At 40.8% G+C, this 18,234-nt stretch overlaps 1 protein-coding gene across 2 annotated transcripts in view; it reads right to left on the reverse strand.

Moving 5' to 3' along the window:
- CRYBG3 (crystallin beta-gamma domain containing 3) overlaps nucleotides 1-18,234 on the reverse strand; it is a 126,957-nt gene that overhangs the window by 90,524 nt on the left and 18,199 nt on the right. For both annotated transcript variants that reach the window (XM_081572571.1, XM_081572570.1), the window contains exon 2: nucleotides 16,706-16,772. In XM_081572571.1, the coding sequence (XP_081428697.1) occupies nucleotides 16,706-16,772 (67 nt within the window). The remainder of the gene's footprint in view (nucleotides 1-16,705; nucleotides 16,773-18,234) is intronic.

The raw sequence follows: 18,234 nt of genomic DNA on the forward strand, positions 1-18,234 counted from the left end.
ATGTTTTTTTCTGGAACTCTCTTGCTTTTTCAATGATCCAACAGATGTTGGCACTTAAGATCCCCTGGAGAAGGGAATGGCTATCCAGGCCAGTATTCCTGGCTGGAGAATTCCATGGACAGAGGAACCTGGTGGGCTATAGTCCATGGGGCTCCAAAGAGTTGGACATATGGGAGAATCCACTGCAGAGAGGAGACAACATTTGCGCTTGCTCCTGAAGGGCGAGAAGAGCATTTGAGATAAGGTGGAGCATGCATCAAACACATGGAGTGTGAAGTAAGTTTATTATGGCAAGGGTGTCACTGAAGACGACTTGGGCACAGAGGAGGGAGAATGAGGTCGATAAGATGACCAACTAGAAGTGGTCGATATGATGACCAACAAAGTCACAGATAACTAAGTTTTCTAAATGGGGAGACTAAGTAGTTAAGCCAAAAATGGACAAGGGAAACAGAAGGCAAGAGCCTTTGTGGGGGTTGGGGGAGGTGAGGCAACAAAGTAGATGTCAGACATATTGAATCTGTGGTCCCAGGTGAAGCAGTCAGAGCCCAGTTAAGAATGTGATTTGGTGGTACACAGCATGTGCAGGGGAAAGCAGGACTAACAAAAAAGCATTGGGGAAAAAAAAAGATTAAAAGGCAGGCACAAAGAAGGAAACCATCAGTGAAAGAGATGGGGAGGGCCAAAACCAGAACAGTCATCCCAGCAGACATTTCCAAAAGCAAAAGGAAGCAAATGGCCAATGCCACTGGGAGGTCAAGGAAGATGAGGACGGTGCTTCTCACTGTTCTTCAGAGACATGAGGCCCACTCATACCTCAGGAATTGTGCATTCACTCTTCTCTCTGCTAGCATTTTCTTCTCTCACAGAGCTATCGACTCACACCCCCTCACCGCCCTCAGACCTTTACTGAACTGTCATCCCTTCATTGTAAGTTTCCCCAGTCACTCAGTCTAAAACAGTAAACTCCTCCACTCTGAAATGAAGAGATGCTTGCATCTCTTCTCTGCCTTATTTTTCTCCTATGTACTTGCTAGTATCAAATACACATTTCACACATACACATTATTTGATTGTTTCTTTCTCTAGAAAGTAAAAGCCACAAGGGCAGGGTTATTTGTTTTATTCATTGCTGTTATGTTTAGCATCTTGATATGTGCCTGACAATAAGAGGTGCTTAAATACTTGCTGGATTAATAAACAAAGGAACTGAAGACCATAGGGAATCCCTAGGAATGCAGGGGAAATAGTCAAAACAGCTCAGGAAGTCATGGGTACAGCCCTAAACTCAAGGTGTTAAACAGTGGACACATAGCAAGGAAACAGGAACACTTGGTAAATAGAGGGCAACACTTTTGAGAGATTTTTTTTTTTTTTAACTAGAAAAAGGAGGGGAAAGGTGACAGTTTAAGGACCAAGATAGAAGAAATGGCTTCTCTTTCCTGTTTTATGGATCAGCTGTATATCTGGTGGGGAGGGAGTAACTGCTGAACAAGATAAGGATGACAGGTTCAAGAAAGAAAAGCAGAAGGTGATGAGATGAAGAGTACAGCCCCTAACATGTCTAAAAAAGGGGAAGCATGAGCCTTGGAGCATAGTAGGAATACTTCCTCTTCCAACCACAGTGATAAGAAAGCAGCTAAAGCCTGAGCAATTCTGTAAGGGGGAGAAGATGATGAGCAAGGTCTAACACGTGGCTCTGACCTCAGAAGTAAGAGGAGAGATGCTTAGCTGAAGGAGGAATGCAGAGGGATGCAGAGCTGAGCTCCCCAAATAGAGAGGACTTGGAAGAACATTTGGGGGAATGCAGCCAGGGGCTGTGACCAGGTGTACCAAGGAGCAGTGAGGGCCAATGTCAATGTCAAGGTATTCATCTTCTCTAAGTGATGAATGGCAAGATACTGCCCTGTGCTTTGATGCAACAGTGAAAAACAAAACAAAACAAAACCCGACAGTCCTGCTTTCATAGAGTGTATGTTCCAGTGATGTAAGAACTTGTTTTCAGGTCTAATGGGCATGACTATGTCACCTCCTTCGATAGTCTCTAACAAGTGGCAGGTGCTGTCCCAACATGATGACTGGCACAGGGAACGAGGTCAAGACGGTCAAGGGATAGGGAGTGCCAGCAAAGCGCCTGTTGAGTGAAAAACAGTGAAGAGCCACATGACTCCTCCTTTACTGTCTCCGGCACATGGGTTGGTCATCCCTTCTCCCTCAGGCTCTGCCTTCATCGTGCATAGCAGGCATGATTCTTACAACACCTTGAGCCCTAGTTCCTTAGCACCCTCAACTCCGATGACCTCCACTTCTGCTGGGCCTTACTGTTTGGCTAACCCTGACCCTTGTCTTTACCCATAAGCACCTAGCCTGTGAATCTCAATCTGCAGCATTCCTGAAGTGTTCACACCCTCTCATCTTTTCAGCTCTTACCCCACTGTGCCAGGTGCATCAGTCCTTCTGCGTCATCACAGCTTCTGGCCTCTCTTGTTCTGTCTCAGTTCCCACAAACTTTCATATCTTTTCTATCCAGTCATCAAATATGGCTAACACACTCAAAGCTCCTTTTGTTTGTTCTTTGGTCATCCCCACCCCTGAAAATTCCAGTTTTATCTTTTCCACAAAGTAACTATGTGTTGCTTTAAAAATCCATGGGGATACACACAGCTAAGTGGATGTAGTCGGCCAACAAGTCACAATTTACAGTTTCTCCTGGAAATCAGTCTGCAACCTCCCCATTTCCCATGGAAGCTATTTCAAACCTTTACCACATCCCTTAAGTCATGCCCCCTCCACCATCTCATCCCTCACCGAGCAGAGGACCCTACCTTCCACTTCATAGAGATGCTCTCTCATAGTCCTGCCCCCACCCCTCCTCTATCTGCATCAGAGAGGCAGCATCAGTCTCACTTCCTTCATTCGCCCTCACAATGCAGGGAGGATGACTCCTCCTCCAAGGATCCACCAGGACACCACTTCATAGTGCTTGATGTCTCCTAAACAGCCCCCTCACTTCCTCATCTGCCCCTGTCCATAAGTCCACCATTCAAATAAGTCCAGGGAAAGATTTCTTCTCTCTTCACTATCAACCTCACTGATAGAAGTCACCAACTGTCACCATCTTCTCTTCCTTTCCTCTCACTGACTCTTCAGCCCCTGCAATCTGGCTTCAGAGACACTTTCATACTTGTTAATTCAATGTACTTTTTCTGCTCTGATCTAATGTGGTATGTCTACAGGAGGTGAGACTGGATCTGATCCTGAAAACCAACCTCCCTTTGGCTCCCATGACATCACCGTGAGGTTTTCCTTCTTCTCTCAACATTCTCTCCGCCTCCTTCTAGTTCATATCCTTCTAGCCATCCTTTCTTTACATATCACGTTTTTCCAGCTTCCAGCCCAAGGCTGCTTTACCTTCATGATCTTCTTAAGAGTTCTCATTTCTTACCGATCGATCTGATGATTCCCAGATGTGTATTCTCAACTCAGACTGTATATCCAGTGATCAGCTAGCCACCTGAACGCTTCACTGGAACCTCCAACTGAGTACATCCAAACTGAACTTGACCATGCTGTGTCTCCATTCTCGCCCATTTCCTGTAAACTGTAACATTCCCACTTGTTGAACAGTCAGTGAAACGCCAGGACACCATGACCTCGCCCCAAGAATGCTGCTGGCAATGAGTGACTTAACCTGTGTCCCTGCTTCCATTTCTAAAGTTCCCCAGTCTGCTCTCCAGACAAAAGCCACAGCAATGTATCAGATTTCAAATCTTATCATCCCTAAAGGCCTCCCATGCCTGTGCACCCTTGTCAGGATAAAATCCAGACCTCCCAGCATGGCATTCAAGGTCCTGGTGGATCGAGCTCCCATGTGCCTCTTTGATTCCATCTCTTGTCACTTGTAATGTGTACAGGGCCTGATGTTACCATATGTGTTCTCAGATATTCTCAAGACCTATTTTCTACTCCCCTCCCCTCTTGCTTCCTCTTACTACAGGTATGTCTTTGCACAACACTATTATCACTGCTGATAACTATCATTATTATCACTGTCACTGGTGACACCATTTATCCCTTGCCCTCTTTGCCTGGGAAATTACTACAACTCAAGTTTTTCAGAATGGAAACTGCCCACATACAACATATACATGAGCATGTGTGTATGTGTGTGTTCTTCCAATAAACAAAATCACCACAAGGTGAAGGCAAACAACTTTGTGCTTTCATCACAAGTAGGACTATTACCTAGATTACTAATGGTTACCAAAATTGGGCATTTATAAACTAAACCCAGCTGCCTACTAGAGAATTCTAGTTAGTTTTCTCCTAAGATATCTGGCCACAACACACTGCTTGGCAGAATCGTTCTCTGATGTCAAGACTGAGTAATTGGTGGCACCTTTTGGCAGGATTTTTGCATCCCTGGTAGCTCAGATGGTAAAGAATCTGCCTGCAATATGGGAGACCTGGGTTGGATCCCTGGGTTAGGAAGATCCCTTGGAGGAGGGAGTGGCTATCCACTCCAGTATTCTGGCCTGGAGAACTCCATGGACAGAGGTGCCTGGCAGGCCACAGTCCATGGGGTCGCAAAGAGTTGAACATGACTTTCACTTTTTTTGGCAGGACAGGGAATATGCGAACAGAAGGAAATTAGGATAAAATACACTGAATTCAACTTTGAGTCAAATCTCATACTTAGTGACATCCATAGGAAAGGCCCATCAAGGAACCAGCTCCATCACCCTAAAGCTCAGAACAACATACTGGGCTGGAAGGACAGCTTCCAGGTAAAGGAGAAGGACAGCTTCCAGGCTAAAATGTAGGTAAAAGTGAAATCAACAAGGGCAGGTGTGTAAGGTAAGAAAAGAAGTTGACGACGTAACAGAAGAAAAGCCATTCCCTCCTGTTACGGTATAAAGACTTCTCCAGTGAAAACACTGGGCCACAATAATAAATGTTTTTAATTCTAGGAGAGCTTTCTTGAGTTCCTTCTGATGTTCTCAAATCAGTATCTGGCACCTCTGAAGGCATATTTACTCACAAAAATTTGGAGTAGGTACATGACCCTTCATCCCAGTTTCCACTCTGACAAAGTACCCCATCACACCCCAGAGTAGGACTAAGCGAGGTCTAGGAGAGGTTGGAGTGGTAGCTAATCACAACAGATACCATGCAATACATTCAACATCCAAGAACGCTGGGATATCAAGGCCCCACACGAGTGCCAGCCGCACTGACAGGCTTCAGCTCTGGCAGTTTGGTCACGTGAACAGTAACACCCATTGTCATCTCCACTTCAGGCACCTTGACGGCACTTAGCCTTTACAGAAGCAATCGAGGGGTGAGACACTTCAACTTCTAGCTAAAATTCAGTGTGTATACATATGTTCATATGTGCCTTCAAGGGTGACAGAAAAATCAATGCTTCTAATAGTTGACTTCCATACTATTCACACAGAAAAAGTCAGCACCATTCTTAAACAAAGAGTTAGATTCTAGGTTGGAGTTAGACTTCACATGACAAGAAGGCAGCTCTTTTCCCGAGGACCTCCTCTGTGTCAGGTATTGTACAGTGCAGCACATGTTATCTCAGTTCATTCTAAAACATTTCTATAAAATAAGAGTAAAACACCCTTTGCCCCTCTCCCCACCTGCCCTGACTAAAGAGAACAAGCAAAATTCAGAGAGGCTGAGTAAATTTTCCAAGGTTAGAAAGCTATCACGTGGAGACCTAGGATTTAAGCCCAGATACGTCTGATTCCAAAGACTGTTCTTTCCATCACTGCTCGTAATTTAAAAACTTGTTCCAAGGGGGTGCCATGGATGGCAGAGGCAGGGAGTAGTGGCTGACTCTGAGGCTCCAGGCTACTCATTCCCATCACCAACGGGGGAGCTTTGCTATAACCTGTTTATATGTGGGGTTCCAAGTCCAATTACAGTTAAAATTTTTAAAAAGAGTTCTTGTGCTTGAAAAAGAAACACTTTTAATTTTGATATTAAATTGCTGTCATATGGCTATTTGCATTGGTGAGAATAAAGGTAGCAAGCATGTATTTAGTCCATAATTTATTCTAAAAATTTCTTCAGTAATTAAATTTCTCCTAACTATGAAAACATCCAGTATGTTTAAATTTGACTACCATTTCCCCTCTGGCCAAAAAAGTGCTGAAAAAGACCAATAAGGAAAGAAGCACTACAGAAATCAAAATATGAACAAATGCATAATTTAACATATTCATCTTACTAAAACGGTACTGTACCCTCAATATAGGTATTGACATTAAGAATAATTTGTGACTATTTTTCTTCAGTGAGTTATTATTGAGTCACATTTCTACTTTTATGTATCAGTAAACAGTGGCAACAATTTAAAAAGCATAGTCTTTTTCAGTAATTTACTCATGATGACATTAAAAATAAGGTCTATGAATTATTAACAACTAACAGTAATAGGCACAATATTGATACTCCGTAGTAACCCCTACAAACATCACAGGCATGCATCAATCACTACCTTTTAAAAGATGCCAGGGCCTTCACCTATGTTGTATGATTGGTTATGAGTAACAATTCTAAAATAAGGTGAGTGTCAAACTTTACATAAAGCAGATGCTAAGCTACTGAGAACAAGCCTAAAAGTCATCAATTTATTTAGGCCTGGTTTGGAGATTCTATAATCTATGATCTAGATTTAATATATTTTATTTAGCTCGTGACTCACTCTGAAAACAGACTTATTGCCATAGCTCCTTTAATTTTTAATGGGATTTCTTTTTAGTAAATTAAGTCTGTAAGTTATAAATTAAGTTCACAAATGGGAAGCATTATGGTGTAGAACTGCATCTGAATTCTCCTGCCTCCTCTCTATAACAGTGTGAGTTTGTTGAGTGACAATCTCTCCACATTTTTGACTACTAACAGATAAAAATTCTGATTAACACTGGAGACAAACCACAAACACTGATTTCTTCTCTTTTGCAAAACACTCTGAAATGACAGTAGGGTTTTTTTTTTTTTTTTTTAATTTATAAGTACAAAGAGAGGGAGAGCATAGATATTAGCAGATAAGAGATTTCAGAAAAGGCTTAGATGGCAAAAGCAGATGAAAGCATGATAACTGACCAGAGGAAGCTTCCACCCAAGTGTCAGCAACAGGGAACTTTGATCACAGGGGGAAATAATCTATAGACACACTGTCAACAGACCACCCAAAAAGCTCAGGATCGGAAGGCCCTTGGTACCACTTAGGACAATATGAGACGTGGGATCAAAAGAAGAGTTTGGTTGAATATCTCCAAATATTCAAATGTCGCTCCAGGCTCTTCTCCCATCCCAGGCAGTTACATGATATTCTCTACCTCCTCTCAAACAAATATATCAACATATATATAGAGAGAACACCTCTGAAAATACTGAGGCTTTGGGGCAGACTGAATTTGCAGTATGTAGAAATGTTTGGAACTCTGACAATCAAGTCTAGAGCTCAAGAGGGATGTTGGGTAGAGATGTGAGAGCCGAAAGATGAAGTGAAGTAATGAGATGGGAAGATATCACTTTGAAAGACTGATGTTGAGGGTTGAGGACTTTGAGAAACATCCACACAAAAAGAAATTTAGCCAGAAAAGAATCAGTGAAGGAAGGAGCACAAGATGGTGGAGGAGTAGGTGGACGTGAAGTACAACTCTCTGCACAGATACATCAGGAATACATCTTCATACACAGAAGTGCATGCAGAACACCAGCTGAGAGCAGACAGGAGTACCTAACCAGAGGAAAAGAATATATAGAACGATGCAAAACTAGATATCAAGCCCTGAGGCTTTGGAGTGGAAGAACTGACTCCAAGACCCTAGACTACCAGAGAACTAACCCTAGGGGGTATCAAATAGTGAGAACTCACACAAAGGAACGACTGTAATACAAGACCCAGCATCACCCAACCACCAGTAGCACCCTGTGCAGGATGCCTCATCTAAACAATAAACAAAACAAAAATACAAACTAAATCATCAGTAGACAGGATTATTACCTCACTCAGCCTTGCCCATCAGAGGAAAAACAAACAAACAAAAACTCAGCACAAATCTCACCCTATACTAAGCTTACACAAACCACTGGACCAAGCTTAGCAGGGCAGAAACCAAAAGGAAAAAAGAATTCAACCTTTAAGCCTGGGAAGAGGAGACATCAAACACAATAAGTTGAAAAAAAAAATGAAAAGGCAGAGAAATAGTACACAGATGAAGGAACAAACAAGAAACACAGACGTCCAAATAAATGATGAGGAAATAGGAAAATTACCTGAAAAAGAATTCAGAATAATGATAGTAAAGATGACCAAAAACCTTGAAAACAAAATGGAAAAAATGCAAGAATCAATTAACAAAGACCAAAAATTAAAGAATAAACATTCAGAGACAAAACACAATTACTGAAATTAAAAATACTCTAGAAGGAATCAATAGCAGAATATGTGAAGCAGAAGAACCTACCAGTGAGTTCGAAGATAAAATGGTGGAAATAACTTCTGAAGAGCAGAAAAAAATAAAAAGAATGAAAAGAACTGAGGATAGTCTCAGAGACCTCTGGGACAGTATTAAACACATCAACATTGGAAATACAGGGGTCCCAGAAGAAGAAGAGAAAAAGAAAAGGTATGAGAAAATTTTTGAAGAGATTGTAGTTGAAATTTTCCCCAACATGGAAAAGGAAAGAGTCAATCAAGTCCAAGAGGCACAAAGAGTCCCATAGAGAATAAACCCAAGGAAAAACACACCAAGACACATACTAATCAAACTAACAAAAACTAAACACAAAGAAAGAAGATTAAAAGCAGCAAGGGAGAAGCAACAAGTAATATACAAGGGAAACCCCATATGTTTAGCAGCTGATCTTTCAGCAGAAACTCTACAGGCCAGAAGGGAATAGCAGGATATATTAAAGCACTGAAAGGGAAAAATACACAATCAAGATTACTGTACCCAGCAAGGATCTCATTCAAAATTGATGGAGAAATAAAAAGCTTTTCAGACAAGCAAAAGTTAAGAGAATTCGGTACCACCAAATCAGCTTTACAACAAATATTAAAGGGACTTATATAGTCAAGAAATACAAGTGAAAAAAAAAGATCTATAAAATCAACCCCAAACAATTAAGAAAATGGCAATAGGAACATATATATCAATAATTACTTTAAATGTAAATGGATTAAATGCTCCAACCAAAAGACACAGACTGGCTGAATGGATACAAAAACAACACCCATATATATGCTGTCTACAAGAAACCCACTTCAAATCTAAAGACACATACAGACCGAAAGTGAGAGGATGGAAAAATAAATTCCATGCACATGAGAAGCAAAAGAAAGTTGGAGTAGCAATCCTCATATCAGACAAAATAGACCTTAAAATAAAGAAGATTACAAGAGATAAGGAAGAACACGCCATAATAATCAAGGGATCAATCCAAGAGGAAGACATAACAATTCTAAATATCTATCTGCCCATCATAGGAGCATTTCAATACATAAGACAAGCACTAACAGACATAAAAGGAGAAATTGAGAGTAACACAATAATAGTAGGAGACATTAACACCCCACTCACACCAATGGACAGATCATGAAAACAGAAAATTAGTAAGGAAACACAAGTCCTAAATGACACATTAGATGAGGTGGATCTCATTGATATTTTCAGGACATTCCATCCAAATGCAGAAGAATACATCTTCTTCTCAAGTCACACTGAACATTCTCCAGGACAGATAACATTGTGGGTCACAAATCAAACCTCAGTAAATTTAAGAAAATTGAAATCATCAAGTATCTTCTCCAATCACAACGCTATGAGACTAGATATCAATTACCAAACTGTAAGAAACACAAACACATGGAGATTGAACAACACATTTCTCAATACCCAACATGTTACTGAAGAAATCAAAAGGGAAATCAAACAATTTCTGGAAACAAATGACAATGAACATATGACAACTCAAAACCTATGGAATGCAGCAAAAGCAGTTCTAAGAGGGAAGTTTATAGCAATACAATTCTAGCTCAAGAAACAAGAAAAACATCGAATAGACAACCTAATTTTACACCTAAAACAACTTTTTTACCAAAGAACAAAAAAACCCCAAAATTAGTAGAAGGAAAGAAATAATAAAGATCCAAGCAGAAATAAATGAAATATAAATGATAGAAACAATAGTAAATATTAATATTAATAAAACTAAAATCTGATTCATTGAGAAGATAAACAAAATTGACAAGACCTTAGCCAGACTCATCAAGAAAAAAAGAGAGAAGAATCAAATCAACAAAATAAGAAATGTAAAAGAAGACCTTACAACAGACAATGAAGAAATAAAAAGGATTATAAGAGACTATTATGAACAACTATATTGCAACAAAATGGAAAACCTGGAACAAATGGACAGATTCTTTAGTTCAGTTCAGTTGTTCAGTCGGGTCCGACTCTTTGCGACCCCATGGACTGCAGCACGCCAGGATTCCCTGTCCATCAACAAACTCCCGGAATTTACTCAACTCATGTCCAATGAGTTGGTGATGCCATCCAACCATCTATCCTCTGTCGTCCCCTTCTCCTCCTGCCTTCAATCTTTTGCAGAATCAGGGTCATTTCAAATGAGTCAGTTCTTCACATCAGGTGGACATACTATTGGAGTTTCAGCGTCAACATCAGTCCTTCCAATGAACACCCAGGACTGATCTCCTTTAGGATGGACTGGTTGGATCTCCTTGCAGTCCAAGGGACTCTCAAGAGTCTTCCCCAACACCACAGTTCAAAAGCATCAATTCTTTGGTGCTCAGCTTTCTTTATAGTCCAATTCTCACATCCATATATGACTACTGGAAAAACCATAGCTTTGACTCAGTTCAGTTCAGTTGCTCAGTCGTGTTGGCAAAGTAATGTCTCTGCTTTAAATATGCTGTCTAGGTTGGGCATAACTTTCCTTCCAAGGAGCAAGAGTCTTTTAATTTCACAACTGCAGTCACCATCTGCAGTGATTTTGGAGCCCCCAGAATAAAATCTGCCACTTCCATTATTTCCCCATCTATTTGCCATGAAGTGATGGGACCGGATACCATGACCTTAGTTTTCTGAATGTTGAGCTTTAAGCCAACTTTTTCACTCTCCTCTTTCACTTTAATCGAGACGCTCTTTAGTTCTTCTTCACTTTCTGCCATAAGGGTGGTGTCATCTGCATATTTGAGGTTATTGATATTTCTCCCAGAAATCCTGATTCCAGCTTGTGCTTCACCCAGCCCAGCATTTCTCATGATGTACTCTGGATACAAGTTAAATAAGCAGGGTAACAATATACAGCCTTGACATACTCCTTTCCTGATATGGAACCAGTCTGTTGTTCCATGTCCAGTTCTAACTGTTGCTTCCTGACCTGCATACAGGTTTCTCAGGAGGCAGGTCAGATGGTCTGGTATTTCCATCTCTTTCAGAATTTTTCAGAGTTTGTTGTGATCCACACAGTCAAAGGCTTTGGCATAGTCAATAAAGCAGAAATAGATGTTTTTCTGGAACTCTTTTCCTTTTTCGATGATCCAGCAGATGTTGACAATTTGATCTCTGGTCCCTCTGCCTTTTCGAAAACCAGCTTGAACATCTGGAAGTTCACGCTTCATGTATTGCTGAAGCCTGACTTGGAGAATTTTGAGCATTACTTTACTAGCGTGTGAGATGAGTGCAATTGTGCAGTAGTTTGAGCATTCCTTGGCATTGCCTTTCTTTGGGATTGGAATGAAAACTGACCTTTTCCAGTCCTGTGGCCACTGCTGAGTTTTCCAGATTTGCTGGCATATCGAGTGCAGCACTTTCACAGCATCATCTTTGAGGATTTGAAATAGCTCAACTGGAATTTCATCACCTCCACTAGCTTTGTTCGTAGTGATGCTTTCTAAGGCCCACTTGACTTCACATTCCAGGATGTCTGGATATATGTATACCTATGGCTATTTTATGCTGAGGTTTGACAGAAAACAACAAAATTCTGTAAAGCCATTATCCTTCAATAAAAAAAAAAAAAAGGAAACAATAGAACAACCTTGAAGCAGGGTCCTGGTACCCCCCCTAAATGAATATACATGACAATATATTTAAGCTATTTTGCAGATACTGAAACCTCTACCAAAACAAGTTAACCATGTGCTTCCCACAAGCATATAGACCCCAGATTGGTTGTACCAGGAGTTTGATGATGCTGACTCCCAATTATCTCACCACCAACCAATAAAAGAATGGCTATGAGCTGATCACACCCTCCTCTTTGAACCATTACTATAAATCTCATTATCTCCTCTTATGCCAACACACAATTTTGAGGGCATTAGTCTGCTGTGGCTCCCTTTGCCAGGTGAAGCAATAAAGCTATTCTTTTCTATTTCACTCCCCCTAAAAAGAATCAGTGAAGGAAACTGAAGGGAACGGCCAGAGGCAGGAACAGAAACTAGAATGTACAAGGTCATAAGAGCAAATATAAAAACATACAACTTCTAGAAAGAAGACAACTTGGAAAATCAAGTGTCTCAACTGGTTATATACAGTAAGAACTGAGAACAAGCTACTGATGGGATGGGTAGCAAGAGGTCAGGTTTCATGGAATTACTCATTTAACAACTATGAAAAAGAAAGGCAAAAAGGCAGAATGGTTATCTGATGAGGCCTTACAAATAGCTGAGAAAAGAAGAGAAGCTAAATGCAAAGGAGAAAAGGAAAGATACACCCATTTGAACGCAGAGTTCCAAAGCATAGCAAGGAAAGATAAGAAAGCTTTCCTCAGTGATCAATGCAAAGAAATAGAGGAAAACAATAGAATGGGAAAGACTAGAGATCTCTTCAAGAACATTAGATACCAAGGGAACATTTCATGCAAAGATGGGCACAGTAAAGGACAGAAATGGTATGGACCTAACAGAAGCTGAAGATATTAAGGAGAGGTGGCAAGAATACACAGGAAAACTATAGAAAAAAGATCTTCACGACCGAGATAACCACAATGGTGTGATCACTCACCTAGAGCCAGACATCCTGGAATGTGAAGTCAAGCGGGCCTTAGAAAGCATCACTACAAACAAAGCTAGTGGAGGTGACGGAATTCTAGTTGAGCTATTTCAAATCCTAAAAGATGATGCTGTGAAAGTGTTGCACTTGATATGCCAGCAAATCTGGAAAACTCAGCAGTGGCCACAGGACTGGAAAAGGTCAGTTTTCATTCCAATCCCAAAGAAAGGCAATGCCAAGGAATGCTCAAACTACTACACAATTGCACTCATCTCACACGCTAGTAAAGTAATGCTCAAAATTCTCCAAGTCAGGCTTCAGCAATACACAAAGCGTGAACTTCCAGATGTTCAAGCTGGTTTTCGAAAAGGCAGAGGGACCAGAGATCAAACTGTCAACATCCGCTGGATCATCGAAAAAGGAAAAGAGTTCCAGAAAAACATCTATTTCTGCTTTATTGACTATGCCAAAGCCTTTGACTGTGTGGATCACAATAAACTGTGGAAAATTCTGAAAGAGATGGAAATACCAGACCATCTGACCTGTCTCTTGAGAAACCTGTATGCAGGTCAGGAAGCAACAGTTAGAACTGGACATGGAACAACAGACTGGTTCCAAATAGGAAAAGGAGTATGTCAAGGCTGTATATTGTCACCCTGCTTATTTAACTTATATGCAGAGTACATCATGAGAAATGCTGGGCTGGAAGAAACACAAGCTGGAATAAAGATTGCCAGGAGAAATATCAATAACCTCAGATATGCAGATGACACCACCCTTATGGCAGAAAGCGAAGAAGAACTAAAGAGCCTCTTGATGAAAGTGAAAGAGGAGAGTGAAAAAGTTGGCTTAAAGCTCAACGTTCAGCAAACTAAGATCATGGCATCTGGTCCCATCACTTCATGGGAAACAGATGGGGAAACAGTGGAAACAGTGTCAGACTTTATTTTTGGGGGCTCCAAAATCACTGCTGATGGTGATTGCAGCCATGAAATTAAAAGACGCTTACCCCTTGGAAAGAAGGTTATGGCCAACCTAGATAGCATATTTAAAAGCAGAGACATTACTTTGCCAACAAAGGTCCATCTAGTCAAGGTTATGGTTTTTCCAGTGGTCATGTATGGATGTGAGAGTTGGATGGTGAAGAAAGCTGAGCGCCGCAGAATTGATACTTTTGAACTGTGGTGTTGGAGTAGACTCTTGAGAGTCTCTTGGACTGCAAGGAGATCCAACCAGTCCATCCTAAAGGAGATCAGTCCTGGGTGTTCATTGGAAGGACTGATGTTGAAACTGAAACTCCAATACTTTGGCCACCTCATGCAAAGAGTTGTCTCACTGGAAAAGACCCTGACGCTGGAAAGGATTGGGGGCAGGAGGAGAAAGAGTCGACAGAGGATGAGATGGTTGGATAGCATCACCGACTCAATGGACATGGGTTTTGGTAAACTCCGGGAGTTGGTGATGGACAGGGAGGCCTGGTGTGCTGCGATTCATGGGGTCGCCAAGAGTCGGACACGACTGAGCGACTCAACTGAACTGAACTTAAATATTGTTGCTAACCTTTTTAGTCCCCCAAAGTATGGGCCTAACTATTGATATTATCAAAATATGTACTTTTTTTCTTTTCTTTAACTGAAGCAACAGGGATTCACTGTAGAACACAGGGAATTATACCAATATCATGTAATAACGTACAGTGGAATATAATCTGCAAAATACATATGCCTGGCAATAGTAGGTCCCACCACAACTGGGTCTGTGCAGCAAAGATGAGCAAGCCTACCAGTAGTTTCCAGAAAGTATAGCAAACAAACAAGCTTACATAGCCCAAAATGCTTCCACTACACCAGTGAGAGTGCCACGGTGCCTGTTCTATTACAGGCTAACCACACTGCCCATGTATTGATATAAGTAATCCTATAGGCCTCAAATCATAAGAGAAAAACTTTCGTGACTATAAGCTCTATTTACTTGGGGGCCCAAATCCGAAACTGAAAGTATCCTGGACATTCAAACCAATATATTAAAAATGGATAGAGAAGATGGTAACCATGGAGGCCTAGCCACTATACTGCCCACCATATAGACTTATTGAGGCCAGAATAATTTCTGGAGTAAATCTCTGCAGACAGAAAGCAGTTCTACTGGAAACTAAAGTCTGAGGGCCAGGTTTGAAGACTAACATTTTTTTTCAGTGAGATTAACAGCTGAAGTGATACCTATCAATTCCAGGTTGAGTAGGCAAACAAGTAGTGACCTGGAGAAGAGAAAAGAGCAGGGAAAGCATGAAGGTTTGCTGAAGCTGAAAGGTGGGCTCAGAGGCAATGAAGGACTAAGATAGGGAATGACAGGAACTGATTGATAAAGAAAGCTCTTAGTTGGAGATTTCAGAAATAACACACATGCTTCCTGTGAGACAACTCAAGAGCCAAGTTGCACATAAAATGAGAAGTAAAAATCTTGAAGTGGGCAACTCAGGACATGTAAAAACTGAATAAGACAGAGAAAGCTACAGGGTCCATGCAGTGGTAAACCAGTGAGTTGACTAATGACTGGCTGCAAAAGAACAGGCAGGAAGTGCTATAAAACCTGGGGGGCAGGATTTAGTAGCCAGACAGACTCACAAAGGAAAGGGAAGCAAGGCGATTCTGATTTTTTTCTTTCAATAAAGTTTAAAAATAAAAAAGAAGAATCAGATTCTGATTTTTTTTCTTTCAAAAATATTTATATTGTTAACTATGGTGGACAAGGTGGGAATAAAAATTGAAAACAGCTTTACCTTTACAATCTTTAAGGCCTCTGGACCTCATGTAATGTTTAATAAGAGTAATGAAGAATTATCAGTAACGAAGGATTTGGTTGACCTTCTGGTCCTTCCACTGACGAGGCTAATGTACCCAGGAATCCCTGACAAGCTTTCTCCTTAACTGACTGTCACAAGTCATTTCAAAAGAAAGTAACTGGGCCCAAACTCCATGACGGTGGAACAGCTATCAGAATTTGATCCTAGCCTCACACTCCCAACCAACACAAATATCCAATTTCTAGAAAATCACTTATGATGAAAAAGAAGTATTATAAGGTTTAGCAGTTTTCAGAGATTTTTAACCTCACTTATCAATAACCATCTGCGTAGAAGTGTAGCATATATGATTTCATGGTTGTCCTGTAGGTGCAGAGAAAGCCAGTTCACCTATGAGCTAAACAAACATATCACATACTAATGACATGTACAACTAGGTCATTAACTTCTATGCCCTCAGAAGCACTCTTAGTTGTCAGGAGCATTTGAGTAAACACAACATAAACTGAGGAACTTCCTAGGGGAAAGGGACAGTGGAGGTTAGATGACCCAATTTACAGATTAGAAAACCAAGGCACAGAGAAGTTAAATGTCTCAGTGGGAGACCTCACAGCTTGTTAGTGGCTCGGCTGGGGTAAGAGTACCACTGTCTCAAGCCTTTCTTCAATGATTTACCCCCAACCCCACTGCAAGATGCAAATATCCAGCAGAACTGGGCTATAGTTTCCAATAAGGAATAAGACTTTATGCTCTTTTTGAAATGTGAAATGAGATGACAGAATCGGAAAGAAGAGCAAGCAGAAATTAAGAAAAAATTATTTGCTTGATATAAAATAATATTAATTTAAAACTATACCTTTACTGCTTCTGACGAATGTACATTTTCCTTTTTCTGACTTGTGCTCATGGGCTCATTTTCAACACTGGAAAAAAAAAACCAAAAGTTTTTTTTAAATTAAAAGAGAATTACTAAAATCATACAGTTTCTGTGTTTAATGCAAAAACTGAAAGGTCCTTTTTATCTGTAATGCCCAAAAGATTCACATACAAACTGTTACACTAAGAAGCTATTTATTTGAGTGTCTACACTTGAAACACACATTCAAAAATGCTCATCAGGCTCCAGACATTTTGGTGAGTCCATTCTGTTTTATGACCAGCATCACACCAACGATGCACCTGAACAAAGGAGCACCACTGTACAACTATCATAATCTTGGAAAGTGCTGGCACTCTGACTCTGTTTATATTAAGGTTCTCCACACCTCAGTCTTTTTTTGATCCTATGCTAGGAGTTATTTGAAATATATTTCTACTCAACAAATTTTTATAAACATACAGGGTCATCGAGAGATTTCTAGGAATACTTAAAAGAGATGCAAAAAAAAAAAAAAGAGAAAGAGAGAGAGAGATGTAGGTTTATCTAATCCCAAGTATGTCTTTGGGTCCCTTGTGGCTCAGACAGTAAAGAATCTGCCTGCAATGTGGGAGAGCTGGGTTTGATTCCTGGGTTGGGAAGATCCCCTGGAGGAGGGCAGGGTAACCCACTCCAGTATTCTTGCCTGGAGAATCCTCATGGACACCTGGCAGGCTGTATTATCCATTGAGTCGAAAAGAGTCAGACATGACTGAACGACTAAGTACACACAAGTGTGTCCCAGATGGTGCCTTAAAAATCTGATTTTCCAGATAGTCACTTTTAACTATCTTATCTGGAATACCTTCACAGATGTCTTATAAGATGTCATAGTAACCTATTTTGCCTATTAGGTACATACACATTTTAGATCTAAATAATTAACTCTTTACGTCGACACATTATTTTGTTTTCATACTTTCATAATCTGAGACAAATTGAGTAGCTCCACTCTAAAGATTATTGTGGCACTCTACCATATACTGGGAATCGTGCATGGCCTTGCAGATTTAAGAACAAGTAGGTCAGGATCTTCGTAAAACAAGGTCTAGTAGGGGAGACTGATAAACAAACTAATAATACAGTCTGGTACAAGTTATAACTGCTGAATGAATGAAGTGCCACGGAGCACAGAGGAAGCAAGAGGCAGAGACTCTGCCCGCTCAGTCAAGTGCCCATGTAGGAGGTGCAAAAGCAGGGTTGATAATGATACAGTATTTGGGGGTTAGCTCAGTTGATAAAGAATCTGCCTGCAATGCAGGAGACTTGGGTTCGATTCCTGGATTGGGAAGATCCTCTGGAGAAGGAAACGGCAACCCACTCCAGTATTCTTGCCTGGAGAATCCCATGGACAGAGGAGCCTGGCAGACTGCACGCAGTCCATGGGGTCGCAAGAGTTGGACATGACTTAGTGACTAAACCACCACCACCATCATGTTCTGTTTGTTTGTTTTTAAGATAAGACTGAG

This window comes from Giraffa tippelskirchi, chromosome 2, assembly GCF_054371585.1.
Source record: "Giraffa tippelskirchi isolate mGirTip1 chromosome 2, T2T-mGirTip1v1.2.pri, whole genome shotgun sequence".
Taxonomy (NCBI): domain Eukaryota; kingdom Metazoa; phylum Chordata; class Mammalia; order Artiodactyla; family Giraffidae; genus Giraffa; species Giraffa tippelskirchi.